The sequence below is a fragment of the Carassius carassius genome, chromosome 37 (assembly GCF_963082965.1).
Source record: "Carassius carassius chromosome 37, fCarCar2.1, whole genome shotgun sequence".
Lineage (NCBI taxonomy): Eukaryota > Metazoa > Chordata > Actinopteri > Cypriniformes > Cyprinidae > Carassius > Carassius carassius.
In genome coordinates this window covers 28,537,979-28,553,009 of record NC_081791.1, presented here as the reverse complement: position 1 = coordinate 28,553,009, position 15,031 = coordinate 28,537,979, and the positions used below count along the sequence as shown (strand labels likewise).

Here is a 15,031-nt window from a genome sequence, read left to right as displayed (position 1 = left end):
CTGATGCTGAGACACACACACACACACACACACACACACACACACACACACACACTTCACTCATCATTTTACTCTGTAGAATTAGCCTTTCGCCGGCCCCTCCCCCAAAACGGCCATTGTCCAATCGCACATCATAGCAACCGTTACTATGCGAGGCAGTTCCGACAAACTCCAAGCAAGATGGTGAAGCGGTGCGCCCACGGCGTTTGTAAATCGGACACTAGAATTGAGCTGTAATCGGGCCTTAAAAGTTAGGCCTGACAGGACCCGAGCCCGACAGATTTCGGCCCGAGCCAGACAAGTAGATTTTGATTGACAGCTTTCTTAAAAGCCCGAACCCGTTTACAGCCCGACATTATTCATATGTGCGCACGCACACAGCTCTTTTGCCTTTTGTCAAGAATGAGTCATTTATAGAGGTTTTAACATAATTTATACATGACTAACGTAATAGACCACTAGGAAGTTTAAACAAAGAAATAAGATAAGTCGTCTGTGACATCGTAACATCTCAGAACTCTAAATAGCCCTAGGTATATACTCATTTAGCCCATAAATAGGCCAACGCACCAATAAAAACGAGTCTTTCTTAAAAATGTTAATTAAGATAAATTCTAAATTAAGATGGGTATTTGGCAATAACGAAATTAATTAAGATAAAGACTCTGCCTTATTTGCTTCGCCATAGCAGCTGAAATTTAATAAAAGAATAATGCCAACATTAGCCTATATAGGCTACATTATGCATTTAAGACTCAGTATTTAGTTATCATTTTTAAAACCTTTACTCACCAAGATAATAATGAAAATAGCTACTCGCAATAGACAATAATAGACCATAACATATGAAAGAGAACTTTCCAGGCAGTGCAAGAGCATGACTGGTACACAAGGCTGTGCTGGTTGCATTTGAGGTACAGGTCATGGTGTTTCTCAGATTTCGCTTTTTTTCCCTCCACGGCATACTGTAACCCCTTTTGCCTCGATCTGGAGGATATCGCGGAGGTATTACTCCAAAAAAGGTCACTGACACGCACGGGTATACCTCTTCCCGTCATGGCAATCTGTCGCGCTGGTCGTGTTTGACCATTTGTTTGTCGGAAGTAGCAACAGTAACTAAGGGGGGCGGGGCTCGGTGAAAGGCTAATTGGTCATGGCATTCTAAATTGCATGCATTGCAAAAAATCTCTTCCTGAGCATTCTGAAATCCAATATAAATATTCAAACATCCAAATGGATGGGTCACCAAAAAATGACAAATTTCTGTTTATCTGCTTCCCCCCGGGGCATCCAAGATGTAGTTGACTTTGTTTCTTCAGTAGAGCAAAAACCAATATTCATAACTCCTAAGGCGGTTGTACACTGTAAAAAAAAAAGACTGTGATTTTAATGGTAAAAAACTGTCAAAATGCTACCTGTTTACTGGTTAACGGTAATTTCCTGTAAACTTTACAGGGAAAAACCGTAAACTTACGTTCCCAGAATTCTCTGCGTTGCATTTCAAATTTTGTTTGAATTTGATGTTTTTTCTTTGAAATAACTGTTTCTTCTTAATTTTTTCTCATCTGTTATGTTTATTAGGTTTGTATGTTACATAAAATGTTGTTAAATTAATGTTTATTGCATATTTCAGTTTAATGAGTCTCACCATGATGGTGTTTAGTGCTTGTGTGAATCACACCGTGCACCTTCTATTTATCTTATTATTTAAAAGCTGCTTGTGATGGGCTTTGTTTCACCACATGACTCTCTCATCACCATCTGCTTTTGGTGGTTACCAGTGTAATACAAAGGTACAAAACAGATTTCAGTGCTTCAATAAGTTCGTATATTAAAATTATATCAGTTAAATTATGGTATTAAACTGTAAATATAAAGTAAAACCATTAAACCTACAACAGTGTAAGTGTATTTTTTACGGTATAAAATAACAACAGTGTAACTGTATTTTTTACGGTATAAAACCGTTAAACGGTTTTACCGTTTTTTTTTACGGTATAATTCTGGCAACCACAGCTGCCGGTTTTTTACTGTATATTTTACGGAATATTTTTAACAGTGTAGTCTATAAGTCTTATAATGTAAGTGAATGGTAATAACGTATAAAACATACAATAAAACTGAAAAAACACAACACTGAAAAACCCCTTTACTTCATGCATCTGATTATCAGATAAACCTTGCGCTCTTATTTCAAGGTCATTGTTAATGCTGTGGTCATTTAACAGTTTCTTTCGTACATTCCCTTCATCAGCATTGTTAAAACACATTTATCATTCAATGTAACTGTGCGTTCGATTTAGACACTTACATTTCTGCTCTGTCCATGCAATAAATACGCAGCTTTTGACTGCTCAGGTAATGCTGTTCAGTAAGATGCAGAGAGCCATTGAGTAACTACAGAAAAGTTAAACTACTTCACTTTAGATTTACTGGTCACGAGTCCTGAGGAGAGATCACACATCAGCTGCATCAGAGACGAACGGAGCGCTGTGTTTCAGAATCGATGCATATGAATCATCAGGGTTTGTAATCGATGCATCGAGAAAACGAGTGAACCCTTACACCCCTAACTTACATTATAAGACTAGTAGACCGCAACGATTCGAGTTTAAAATCTTGGTTTGTGTTCTACTGAACAAAACAAAGTCTCCTACATCTTGGATGCCCTGGAGGTTAAGCAGAACAACATCAACTTTTCATTTTGGGGTGAATTATCCCTTTAAATCAGATGCAAATGAAAAATGTCACACATCCAGCGGTTTTGCCCTAAAAACATCAACACGTATCTGTCAATGGGGTATAAAATAATTACTTTTTAAATTACATTTTAGACAAATATACAGAAGGACAAGATAAAGACAATTATATCCTACCATCATTCCAGCGCTCAAGCGAGTGTGATGTGTTTCTCTCACCTTGATGGTGTCGTACGTGTCGGTGATGAGCGTGATGAACAGACTGAGCACCATGTAGATGAACAGAGACACAAACGTGTAGAGATACAGACGGCTGAAGAGCCACACCACGTCACTCTTCTGCTGCATGTTCTTGAAGGTGGCGAACATGTCGTCACCGTTGATGAGCGAAAACAGACTCTCGGAAACAACGTTCAGCGTCCGGAACTGATGGACCAAACATAGACACACAGCTGTCATGCATTTCCCATTCCACACAGGAATACACTTTTTCGATAACAGTTTATTTTAAGGTGTCCTTGTCACATGTACTTTCTATTATAATAACAATTATTAATTATGCATGATTACAGGCAAGTAACCCTAAGTCATAAAGCAAGTACATGTAGTTAATTAATATTACTCAGCACTTAAATGTATAATTACACTGTAACAAGAACACATTAAAATAAAGTGTAACCCACATTCCTTCTGGCTTATTAATTCTATACATCACAAATGATAGAAAACAAATATAATCAGTGTCATTTTACCATTTCATATTATATATTAAATTAATATAATATTAATATAATACCATTTATTTATAATTATTTTTAATTAATTCAGTTTCACTAATATTGGCTTTTCTATTCAACAATACCATTTTTATTCTTTATTTAATATTTATAAATACACACACACACGATTTTTTTCTTTTGTTTTTATAAATAAATATTTTATAACAATATACTTCTTTTAAATGACAACATTTCTTCCCCTTTTACTAAATTCCAAGTGTATATCTTTTAATTCAGAATTATTTTCTATGAACTGCAACTTTATTTCTCTGATTTTTAATTTTATATTGTTTATTTAATTTTTTTTCTTCCTATGATCTGTGAGATAAAAACTTGCAATTGCAAGTCAAAACTACAAGACACAAAGTCTCAATTCTGAGAAAAGTCAATTTTGGGATGTAAACACTCATTTACCTTAAAAAATAAAGGCAGAAATAAGCTTCAATGACATTTTATCTTTTTTCTTTAGGTTTTTCATCATATATTTCTATTTCATTCAATGTCAATGTACAACAACATCTGTGAATAGTTTTACTTTACAATAATAATAACACTAATCTTAATGATTTGGGATTTTTAAACTTCAATCCAAGAAGATAATTATTCACTACCTAATAGTATGCAGTTAATAACACATAATTAATTATCGATTGTGAGAGTTAAACATCTGTACTGTTTACCAAGCATCAGTTTTACACATCCTCTTGATTGAAACAGTAACTTTCTATATTAATATTATGTTATCATTTAATTTATAATTTTTTAGAAATTACACCAGATGTTCATTTTACTTTCAAGTTATTTTCAGCAGCCTAGTAAAACCACACTACGATTTATCCTAAACTAAAGATAGCATTAAAATAATGCAAATTTAATCGGATAAACAGATGCAACATGTTTCAAATATTGAACAACTTATATATACATTTATAGTCCAAGTCCATAAGATAAATTTAATACATTTTAAATGACAATTATTTTCAGTGTGCAAATTTTCATGCATTTTATAGTTCATGTAAATAAATAAAACATCAAATAACTAATATAATGGTGTAGTGAGGCGGTGACATGCCTTGGTGTGGTAGGGTCCCAGGACGATCCAGCCACAGAAACAGTAGCCGAGGTAAATCATGGCAGCACAACAAGTGAAGCGGATGACGTTCGGTAATGCCGCTCGCAAAGTGATGATGAGAATCTGAGCAGAGGAAATAAAACACAGCCAGAGGGCACAAATGCTCAACAAAACAGCTGTTCTTTCTCAGTGTTTTTATCCAGTGAAATGTCTAAAGATTCTTAAGTGATCACACATTTACTTGAGAAACGAACTGAAAAACATAAGTCTTCTAATTTTCTGTGAATTAATCAAAATGCACAGTTTTCGATTAAATTAATAACATATCTGCCCATGTACATCAGATAAATGTACTTAGTTCAAAGTAAAAACAACTTTTCATTCCTTACTGATACTTCATTTTCTCTAAAAACAGTAATTAATCTATCTTCATTTTGCATCTCAAGTAAATGTATCTTGATTTAAAGAGGTTTAGATATTTTTACTGAAAAACAAGTCCAAAATACTGCTCCCAATTAAGGCCTTTTTAATCAAATATATTATATTTGATTAAAAATATATTATATATTATAATATATTATATTTCATTATACACATGAAATATAATGAAAAAAAAAATCACAAAATAATATATTAAATATTCACCTCTTTATGCTCTTACATATTAGCTACAGTGAAATAACAAACATATACATGGCTAATTTGTATAGATTTAACTGCTTTTAAATGTTTAAAATCCTGAGCAATTTGGTTGTTTTATAACGCATCACAACACGAGAAACAGCAGAACTTATTAATACTTCAAATTAATTAGCACTTTGGCAAAGATACTAAACACTTTTTTGTACCAAAAAAAAAAAACATAGTAATTCAGATGTGATATGAACACCATAATTCACCGGATGTTACATATTTTTCTTTATACAATTTTCAATCGAATGATGGATGTCAGACAGCGCTCATGTTGTAGAAATACCCAAACCAGAGCATGTGTAACCCGCTCATGCTCGACTCAGATGTGATAGTGAGAGCATTGTCGTACATTGTATTTTTTGAAGTAGCCCATATAGCGCAATACGCCGATCCAGACGAGCATGGTGCCAGTGCCGAGCAGGATACTGCACAGATCGTAACTCGCCACGGCCTGAGAGACCACAGAGACACAACCCAACATTACCAAACGACCGACACAAACACCATTAAAGAGTCATTTCACTAAACTGAACTCAGCCATATCAGGAGTTATGCCATTAGCAAATCTTAGAAGCCAAATCTTCAGACTGCTCGTGTAGTTATTTCAAATATTGTGACTGTTTCTTTATGTCTGCTTGATTTTAACTATTACAACAAAACTGTATTTTATAAATATGCTATATGACAAATTAATATTTTATGGAGACACTACCATTCAAACATTTGGGGTGAGATAATTTATGAAAAAATTATGTTTTTTTGGGTTTTTTTTTACATAAAATCTATCGAAAGTAACAGTAAAGACAGTTATAATATTACAAAAGGTTTCTGTTTCAAATAAATGCTGTTCTTTCTAACTTTCTATTCGTCTGTGAATCCTGAAAAATAAAAAGTATCCACAAAAATATTGTGCAGCACAACTGTTTTCACTATTGATAATAATCAGAAATGTTTCATATTATTCTGATTTCTGAAGATCATGTGACACTGAAGACTGGAGGAATGATGCTGAAAATACAGCGGAGCATCACAGAAATAAATTACAATTTAACAGATATTGATATAGAAAAGAGCTGTTTTAAATAGTAAAAATATTTCACAATTTTACTGTATTTTTTATTAAATAAATTGAGCCCTGGTGAGCAGAGGAGACTTCTTTTCGAAAACCTTAATAAATCTTATAATAAATCTAAAATAAATCTTATAGACTACAAGCTGTTGGATTGTTGGTATACACAGATACATGACCAACAGAGGGCACTAACTGACATTGTATTTACATCTTTAACCAGAAAAAATTATATGTGATCAATTATGACTATAATTCACATATTACAGTACTGTGATGTTCCACACTTTTACACAGCAATAATCTGCTGATTTCACGCTCACCTTCAGCTGGATGATGATCTTCAGCAGAGAGCCTGTGATGGTCAGAACATCACTAACGATGATGAGGATGAACCAGCCGTTGATGAACTCCATGCGCTCAGAGAAGGACACACGTTTGCCATAATGAATGGAGAAGAATTCTGTGTATTCCTGCAGAATGGATCGACATTAAAACAATCAGATTTTCAAAATGCATTAACTAAAAATGCTTAGAATCCACAAAAATACGTTAACTATGAACACGATTACATTTATTAAGTTAACAAGAAAGAACAAGGTTACAATATGGCTAGTCGTGTAACAAGCCAATTAGTTAAAATGATTTAAACAAACTGGATGTAATGAGGATAAGAAATATATAAAGCAGGTTATTGTGTATTTAAAACAGTTTATTAGTACTACTAGAGAAATCAGAACGGTTTCATTTATGCATGACTAACAAACATCACTTTTATTAGTTTATGTTAAAACTGTGTAACCCAAATGCATGGAAAATCTAAATGCAATTCAAATACATAGCCTAAATCTTAACTTTAGGCCTCAATATTTTTTTTTCTTTCAGTGTGCCTTATATTCAAAGATACTCACAGAAAACATCACATGATTTCAGAGGACTAGGAATATAAACTTTATGGCTTGTTTTGGAACTTGACCGCATAAATACAGCAGCTCAGACACTCCACAAGGTTTTTTGTGTGAAGCAATGAAAAAAGTGCTCAAATCATTAATTGCACAAACATCCCCAAACCAAAGAGCACAGCACACACACATAAACTCACAAACTGCAGATGAACTCCAGCTTTGACCGAGCGTGCGCAGAGCAGCAGTGACAGCATGAGAATCAGAATCACCATCACGTCAAACAGAACCAGCATATACATGTTCCTCGGGGCTACAGAGAAAGAAAAAAACATTTATTAATGCTTCATGTCAATCTTCAGTGAATCTTTTTTAAGACAAGAGACTACAAGGAAAACATTTTTTTTCATGCACTGGTCAGTTATGACATGTGGGGCTATTTGGCTTTTCATAACATGTCTTCTTTTAGACTAGTGGAAAGAAAGCATCCTAAATATACATTTATGCACCTAAATATATTTTTTGTCTAAATTAATAAATGTAAACATTAATATATATCTAAGAGTTTATTTTATTGCACTTTATCTATCTACATTTGTACATTTCAATTACAAAACATATCTTTAAAGGTTTTATCTCAACTTCAGCAGCACTTACATTCACCAAACTTAGAAGTTTCATTCATATCTATATTCTGAAGGGTTGTACTGAAGAGTTTGTTCATGTTTTATTCGTCAGTTTTTTCTTTTCACACTTTATCTATTTGCATCTGTAGATTTCAATTACATTACATATCTTTAAAAGTTTTATCTCCACTTCAGCAGCACTTACATTCACCAAACTTAGCAGTTTTATTCATATCTATATTCTGAAGGGTTGTACTGAAGAGTTTGTTCATGTTTTATTCGTCAGTTTTTTCTTTTTATACTTTATCTATTTGCATCTGTAGATTTCAATTACATTACATATCTTTAAAAGTTTTATCTCCACCTCAGCAGCACTTACATTCACCAAACTTAGCAGTTTTATTCCTCTCTATATTCTGAAGGGTTGTACTGAAGAGTTTGTTCATGTTTTATTCGTCAGTTTTTTCTTTTCACACTTTATTTGAATCTGTAGATTTCAATTACAATACATATCTTTAAAAGTTTTATCTCCACCTCAGCAGCACTTACATTCACCAAACTTAGCAGTTTTATTCCTCTCTATATTCTGAAGGGTTGTACTGAAGAGTTTGTTCATGTTTTATTCGTCAGTTTTTTCTTTTTATACTTTATTTGCATCTGTAGATTTCAATTACAATACATATCTTTAAAAGTTTTATCTCCACTTCAGCAGCACTTACATTCACCAAACTTAGCAGTTTTATTCCTCTCTATATTCTGAAGGGTTGTACTGAAGAGTTTGTTCATGTTTTATTCGTCAGTTTTTTCTTTTTATACTTTATTTGCATCTGTAGATTTCAATTACAATACATATCTTTAAAAGTTTTATCTCCACTTCAGCAGCACTTACATTCACCAAACTTAGCAGTTTTATTCCTCTCTATATTCTGAAGGGTTGTACTGAAGAGTTTGTTCATGTTTTATTCGTCAGTTTTTTCTTTTTATACTTTATTTGCATCTGTAGATTTCAATTACAATACATATCTTTAAAAGTTTTATCTCCACTTCAGCAGCACTTACATTCACCAAACTTAGCAGTTTTATTCCTCTCTATATTCTGAAGGGTTGTACTGAAGAGTTTGTTCATGTTTTATTCGTCAGTTTTTTCTTTTTATACTTTATTTGCATCTGTAGATTTCAATTACAATACATATCTTTAAAAGTTTTATCTCCACTTCAGCAGCACTTACATTCACCAAACTTAGCAGTTTTATTCCTCTCTATATTCTGAAGGGTTGTACTGAAGAGTTTGTTCATGTTTTATTCGTCAGTTTTTTCTTTTTATACTTTATTTGCATCTGTAGATTTCAATTACAATACATATCTTTAAAAGTTTTATCTCCACTTCAGCAGCACTTACATTCACCAAACTTAGCAGTTTTATTCCTCTCTATATTCTGAAGGGTTGTACTGAAGAGTTTGTTCATGTTTTATTCGTCAGTTTTTTCTTTTTATACTTTATCTATTTGCATCTGTAGATTTCAATTACATTACATATCTTTAAAAGTTTTATCTCCACTTCAGCAGCACTTACATTCACCAAACTTAGCAGTTTCATTCCTCTCTATATTCTAAAGATTTTTACCGAGGGATTTGTTCATATATAATTCACAACGATTTATATCATATTTTATTCCTAAAAACACTGTGAAACTGTATTTTTCTGGCTGTTTACAGTATTTTGTTATTTATCTAGAGATAAAAAGAGAAATTCAAATTCCCTTCTGTAAAAACCTTTCTCTCTAATATGTCAACAAAATCACAGAATAATTTTGAACCTGGCTTTAACCGATGTTCAGATTTATCTTCTGGAATTTTACGCGGTTTAGTTTATATTTTTATTAAATAACACATAATTTGCATATTTCTTTAAAAATAACATTTCAGAAAACTTCTAATACAAAAATGTTTGCAATTCTTAAAGTAATCAGCTGGAGAAGATATTGAGATGATATTTATTTGTTGCATTATTTTTTACACTATTCACCTGTGGTATTAAAGTGCTATTAGTCAGATTTCTGATCACAATCAAATACATTTTTCATTAAACATGTTCGGTTGAAGTTAAAGTTCATGTTTGTCACGGTAAAACCCAAGCTCTTTAAATCTTTCCATCCTGTTCATTTTCTTGTCATTGTGTAAATCAAGGCATGATTATTGAAGCAGAAGCATCTTGACCAAAGCACACTTCTGCAAGTCTGCTATAGAACGTTTTATAGAAATACTTCCATAAATGACAACATGTATTAGGCGACATGCATTTCTATTAATTTGTAAACACTCACATGCACCAACCACACTCCAGTCTCTGCATTCATAGATGTGCACGTCATTGTCCAGGTCGATCGTGATTCTACCGCTGTGGGCCTTGTTGTTAAAAGTTATCTGCCCATGGAAATAAAAATAATATTACAAATAATAATAAACTAGAATTTATAGCGTCAACTTTGACTTTTGCCTGACACTTTCTCTACACTACCAGTCAGAAACTTTGATGTTTCTAAAAGAAGCTTCTTCTGCTCACAAAGGCTGCATCCTTTCGATCAAAAATACAGAAAAATATTGTGAAATATTATTACAATTTAAATTAGCTGCTTTCTGTGTGAATATATATTAAACTTTAATTTATTTCTGTGATCAACGATGAATTTTCAGCATCATTACTCTCATCACATGACCCTTCACAAATAATTTTAATGTAGCACAAGAATAATAATAAAAATAGTAATGATCAAGGATGCATTAAATTGATTGAAAGTGGCAGAAAAGACATTTATAATGTTGCAAAATATTTATATTTGAAATAAATGCTGTTTTTTTTATATTTTTGCTGATATTATCTGTGAAACTAATTAAATGTTTCACTGTTTCCACAAAAATATTGGGCAGCACAACTATTTTCAACATAAATAATAATAAATCCTGTTTTTTGAGCAGCAAATCAGCATATTAGACTGATTTCTGAGGATCATGTGACACTGAAGACTGGAGGAATGATGCTGAAAATACAGATTTGATCACAGCAATAAATTAAATTTTAATATATATATAAAATATATAACAGCTATTCTAAAGCATAATAATATTTCTTAATTTTTACAACATTTTTGATCAAATAAATGCAGCTTTGGTAAGCAGAAGAGGCTTCTTTGAAAAACAAACATTTTTAATGATTCCAAACATTGGACCGGTCAAGTCATAAGAGGGTGATGACACATGCTCATCCAGGGACAAAACCTGCAAACTTTTCCAGCTGAGAATCCTTCCCTTTTCATCCCACTCATATGTTTAAAAATATAAGAGGAAATGGAAACAAACTGAAAGGACATGTGACACACCATAATGTGGAAGACATAACAGTCCGGAAGCTCGTGGTACTCAACCGTCTCCAGGTTAATGGCTTTCAGAGTGAAATTTACAGTCACTGTCAATAACCTGAAGAACACAAACGGATTCAACGAGATACAGAAAAGGTATCTCTCCAATGTTACGTGTAATATTTACATTGCTTAGTTATTGTGTCACACAATGAACAGTATATAATATATAGGACACACCTCTCAAAGTGCAGAGTAAAGTTCAGCGGGTTTGTTGTTAAAGTCGAGAAGGGAGGTACTGGGTAAATCTGCAAACACTCTGAAAGAAAGCATCACAAGATCAGATGTACAGCTACATGTGAAGTGTAAGGTTTTCTGTCATCATGACACACATACTGTACATCACCTTCATCCACCTGAGCATTAATGTCAAAGGTTTCGTTGGATGGTGAGATGCTGCCGTTTCGGTAGAACTGCTGGCAGATGGTGAGCGGACTGTAAACATCACCTTCCTTCTCATATTGATGGTTTCCCACCGTTATACTCGGCAACATCAGAAACTGTGAGGCAAAATAGAACCTTTTTTAGAAAAACTTTTTTAGAAAAGCCAGTAAAAAATGCATGATGTGTATAATTGATATAGTCTATAGCATGCTATTTAATGTACACTTGTGCAATTTATAACGTTCTTTTGTACATCTTTGAATATTAAAATATGTATATACATCTTTTGTGCACTTTTAAATATAACATAACATTAAAAATATATTTTACACATTTATATAGACTTTTGCATCTTTTGTTCACTTTTAAATATTAATATTAAAGTGTATTTTACATCTTTGGTGCATGGTTTAATAAAAAAAAAAAGTTGGTATGACATGCAATGTAAAAAAAAAGATTTTTCAAATTTGTAAATGAAACAAAGTAACACAGTTTTACAACAAAAATTCTATTTCAGTCTTTTTACTTCAGATGTGCGGTTACTTTGTCATTATTTGTAAATGGCTTTTTTTTTTTAGCCTTTTTTGCAGTTTAAAATATTAATTCACATTTTTGTAATTTATAAACAAATGTATATAATATATATTTGTTAAATATATTTTTGCATCTTGTGTGTATTGTAAATATAAATATTTATATACATTTATATACAACTTTTAATCACATTTGTGCACTTTTAGAAATAACTGGTTATATACAGTACTGTATTACTTTATTAATATTTGACTGTAAAATTTTTAAAAAATTATTTAATTACATTGCTAAAATGAGAAATGTTACTATTATAACACTTGACTAAAATAATTAAAAGAAAATATAATAATATTTTATTATTATTTAATTATATTACTGAAATGAGAAATATCACTTTATCAGTATTTGACTGTAAAATAATTAAAAATAATAATAATATAATTATATTGCTAAAATGAGAAATATTATTATAGTAATATTTAACTAAAATAATTTAAAGAAAAAATATAATAATAATAATAGTTATTATTATTATTATTATTATTATTTTAAACATTGAACATATATTCTTAAATGAAATTTTTTTACGCAGAAAGACAAATAGTATTTTCTTGTAAAATGTATTACAAAAATAAAATACATAAAAAAAAAAACATTTTGTTAAATTTTTGCTTGTTTGTAAGGCTGTACAGTTTGGCCCCAATAAAAATATTAAAACAAATAAAATGTAAAGAAAATAAATAACACACATATATAAATAATACATATACATATATAAAATAGCTTTTTTAGAATATATTTAGAATATATTTTTGGCATTTGTGCACTTTTAGAAATAACTGGTTATATATGGAATGTCATTTAAAAATGCACTTCTGCAAATTATATTTGGAGTTATACTTGAGTTTCAGAAGAAAGCTCTCAGATCAATCACACATCATCTGCACACTCACCTGGTTCACTGTGTAGGTGATGTGCGTGTAAACGTCATGCCGTGTGTAAACGGAGTAAGTGCTAGCGCTGCTCTCAGTGAAGCTCTTCAGGAACAGATGCCTGAATGCCATCAGATTCTCCTCCTTAAACTGAACCACCATCTGATTACTGAGACCAAATGACACCAGCTACACACACAAAGAGAGAGCAGTCTGAATGCCACCAGTGTATTCTGTTTAGGCCAACGTTTCCGGCTGTAACTCCTCCTCCTGTGGTGATACCTGTATTGTGACCACAGCGATTTTGACGATCTGCAGCATGAGTTTCCAGGGTTTTCTTCCACGAGCTTTGTACTTGTCACAGGGGTTCATGAAGAAATACTTGAGCTTCCTCCTGAACTTCTCCTGCTCCAGGTGAGCGTGGGATTCGGACCAGAGGACGCCTCTGTTGCCGTTGGGATCATTTATGCATAAATAGGCTTCGGTGGAGTCGTCCATGTCTGCATTCAAACCCATCATTCACATGTATTAGTTTAGGAGAGATACTCTACCTTGGGAAACTATGACAAAATGCAAAGTTGTTTGTAAGCTTGGAATATAAGATTGGAGTGAGGATGGATCAGGGTTATTAGGGTTAAAAGTTAACACTTATAGTACTAAAACAAATAATTAAAATTAACAGAAATCCATTCTATAAAATAAAAAAAAATAAAAAAAAAACCCTCACAAAAAAGTACGAAGGTAAAATAAAATATAATGTAAAGTGTATCCGTTATACTAAAATACTATTCTCAGCAATCCTAAAGTGTATTCATCTATCATTTTTAAAATATATATATATATATTTAAAATAATTGTATTAGTGGTCTATTTCATGACTTTTGTGTCATTTACAGTGTTACATTGTTTTTTTGTGGATTATTTACAGCAGGTTTTTTTTTTTTTTTTTTACTAATTTTACTTTACATTTTGCCTTACTATGGCCTTTAAACAGCCATTATACAAATGAACTGATTGCACTCAAATTTTTTACCATAAATACTTAAATTAATACATGGTTTGAAAAAAGTTCAGTAATACAAAAGTCTTTAAAAATCATTTCCACACACAAAACACATACATGCACATATATATAAATCTCACATACATCAAAATATGTAATGAAATGCTCTGTATTATTTCCATAAAATATACATTATAAGCTATGTTTTATAGGTAATAGCAAAAATGTTTTTATGCTGTGACATGTGGCTAAAAACTAAAAGCATCAGGAATGACCAACCATTTATTTTATTTTATTTATACTAAGCCATGACAGTATTCATAGTGAATTCAAAGACGTGCAGTAATGTGGCTCTTCCACGTCTTCAAAGGGTGATGGACTGAATCCAGATCAGCTGTCACTGATGAATTGACCCACATTCCTGACTGACTGTCATATGACTCTCACGTGACTCCATCACACCTGTGTCATCACAAACTACAATCACACCTTGTGATGCCAGTTTCTCAAGGAAAACATGTTTTTCTCCCGCCTTTTACAGCATCTGATGTGTTTTATAATCAAACATCACCTGCTGAAGCCCAAACCTAATGCAGCTGATCAATTTTAGTCAGAAAGCTTAATAAAATCATGAGAGCAGTAATAAAACACATCAGTAACTCACCAGCAGCTCAAAATAATCAATTAGTTCTAAATAAGGAGCTTAAGTTGGCATCAGAAGAGCACGTTTATGTCTTTAATCCCAACTTACTTCCATAAAGTCCACAAAAACATGAAGTCAATCCGAGTTAAGGTGCATTTCCGATGAAAACTGTTGCGTTGTGGATCAGACGCGCTCTGTGCTGACAGTGAGCAGGTGAAGGGGGCGGGGATACGCGAGGATTGCGTGTGAGAGCTGTCAATCAAACGAATCCCCGCCTCT

The 15,031-nt window shown here is 32.4% G+C and overlaps 1 protein-coding gene across 2 annotated transcripts in view; it reads right to left on the bottom strand.

Moving 5' to 3' along the window:
• Positions 1 to 14,938, bottom strand: part of mcoln3b (mucolipin TRP cation channel 3b) — a 15,670-nt gene extending 732 nt beyond the window's left edge. Inside the window, exons 1-13 of one of the 2 annotated variants that reach the window (XM_059528558.1) lie at positions 14,774 to 14,938; positions 13,389 to 13,657; positions 13,128 to 13,295; positions 11,603 to 11,756; positions 11,437 to 11,515; positions 11,218 to 11,314; positions 10,165 to 10,264; positions 7,415 to 7,527; positions 6,636 to 6,785; positions 5,593 to 5,694; positions 4,551 to 4,673; positions 2,919 to 3,125; positions 1 to 6 (exon numbers count right to left, since the gene is read on the bottom strand). The exon at positions 1 to 6 is cut by the window's left edge and continues 134 nt beyond it. In XM_059528558.1, the coding sequence (XP_059384541.1) occupies positions 1 to 6; positions 2,919 to 3,125; positions 4,551 to 4,673; positions 5,593 to 5,694; positions 6,636 to 6,785; positions 7,415 to 7,527; positions 10,165 to 10,264; positions 11,218 to 11,314; positions 11,437 to 11,515; positions 11,603 to 11,756; positions 13,128 to 13,295; positions 13,389 to 13,625 (1,536 nt within the window). In that variant the 5' untranslated portion in view covers positions 13,626 to 13,657; positions 14,774 to 14,938. The remainder of the gene's footprint in view (positions 7 to 2,918; positions 3,126 to 4,550; positions 4,674 to 5,592; positions 5,695 to 6,635; positions 6,786 to 7,414; positions 7,528 to 10,164; positions 10,265 to 11,217; positions 11,315 to 11,436; positions 11,516 to 11,602; positions 11,757 to 13,127; positions 13,296 to 13,388; positions 13,658 to 14,773) is intronic. The other variant, XM_059528559.1, reaches the window with a different exon arrangement.
• Between the last annotated feature and the right edge of the window lie 93 nt (positions 14,939 to 15,031).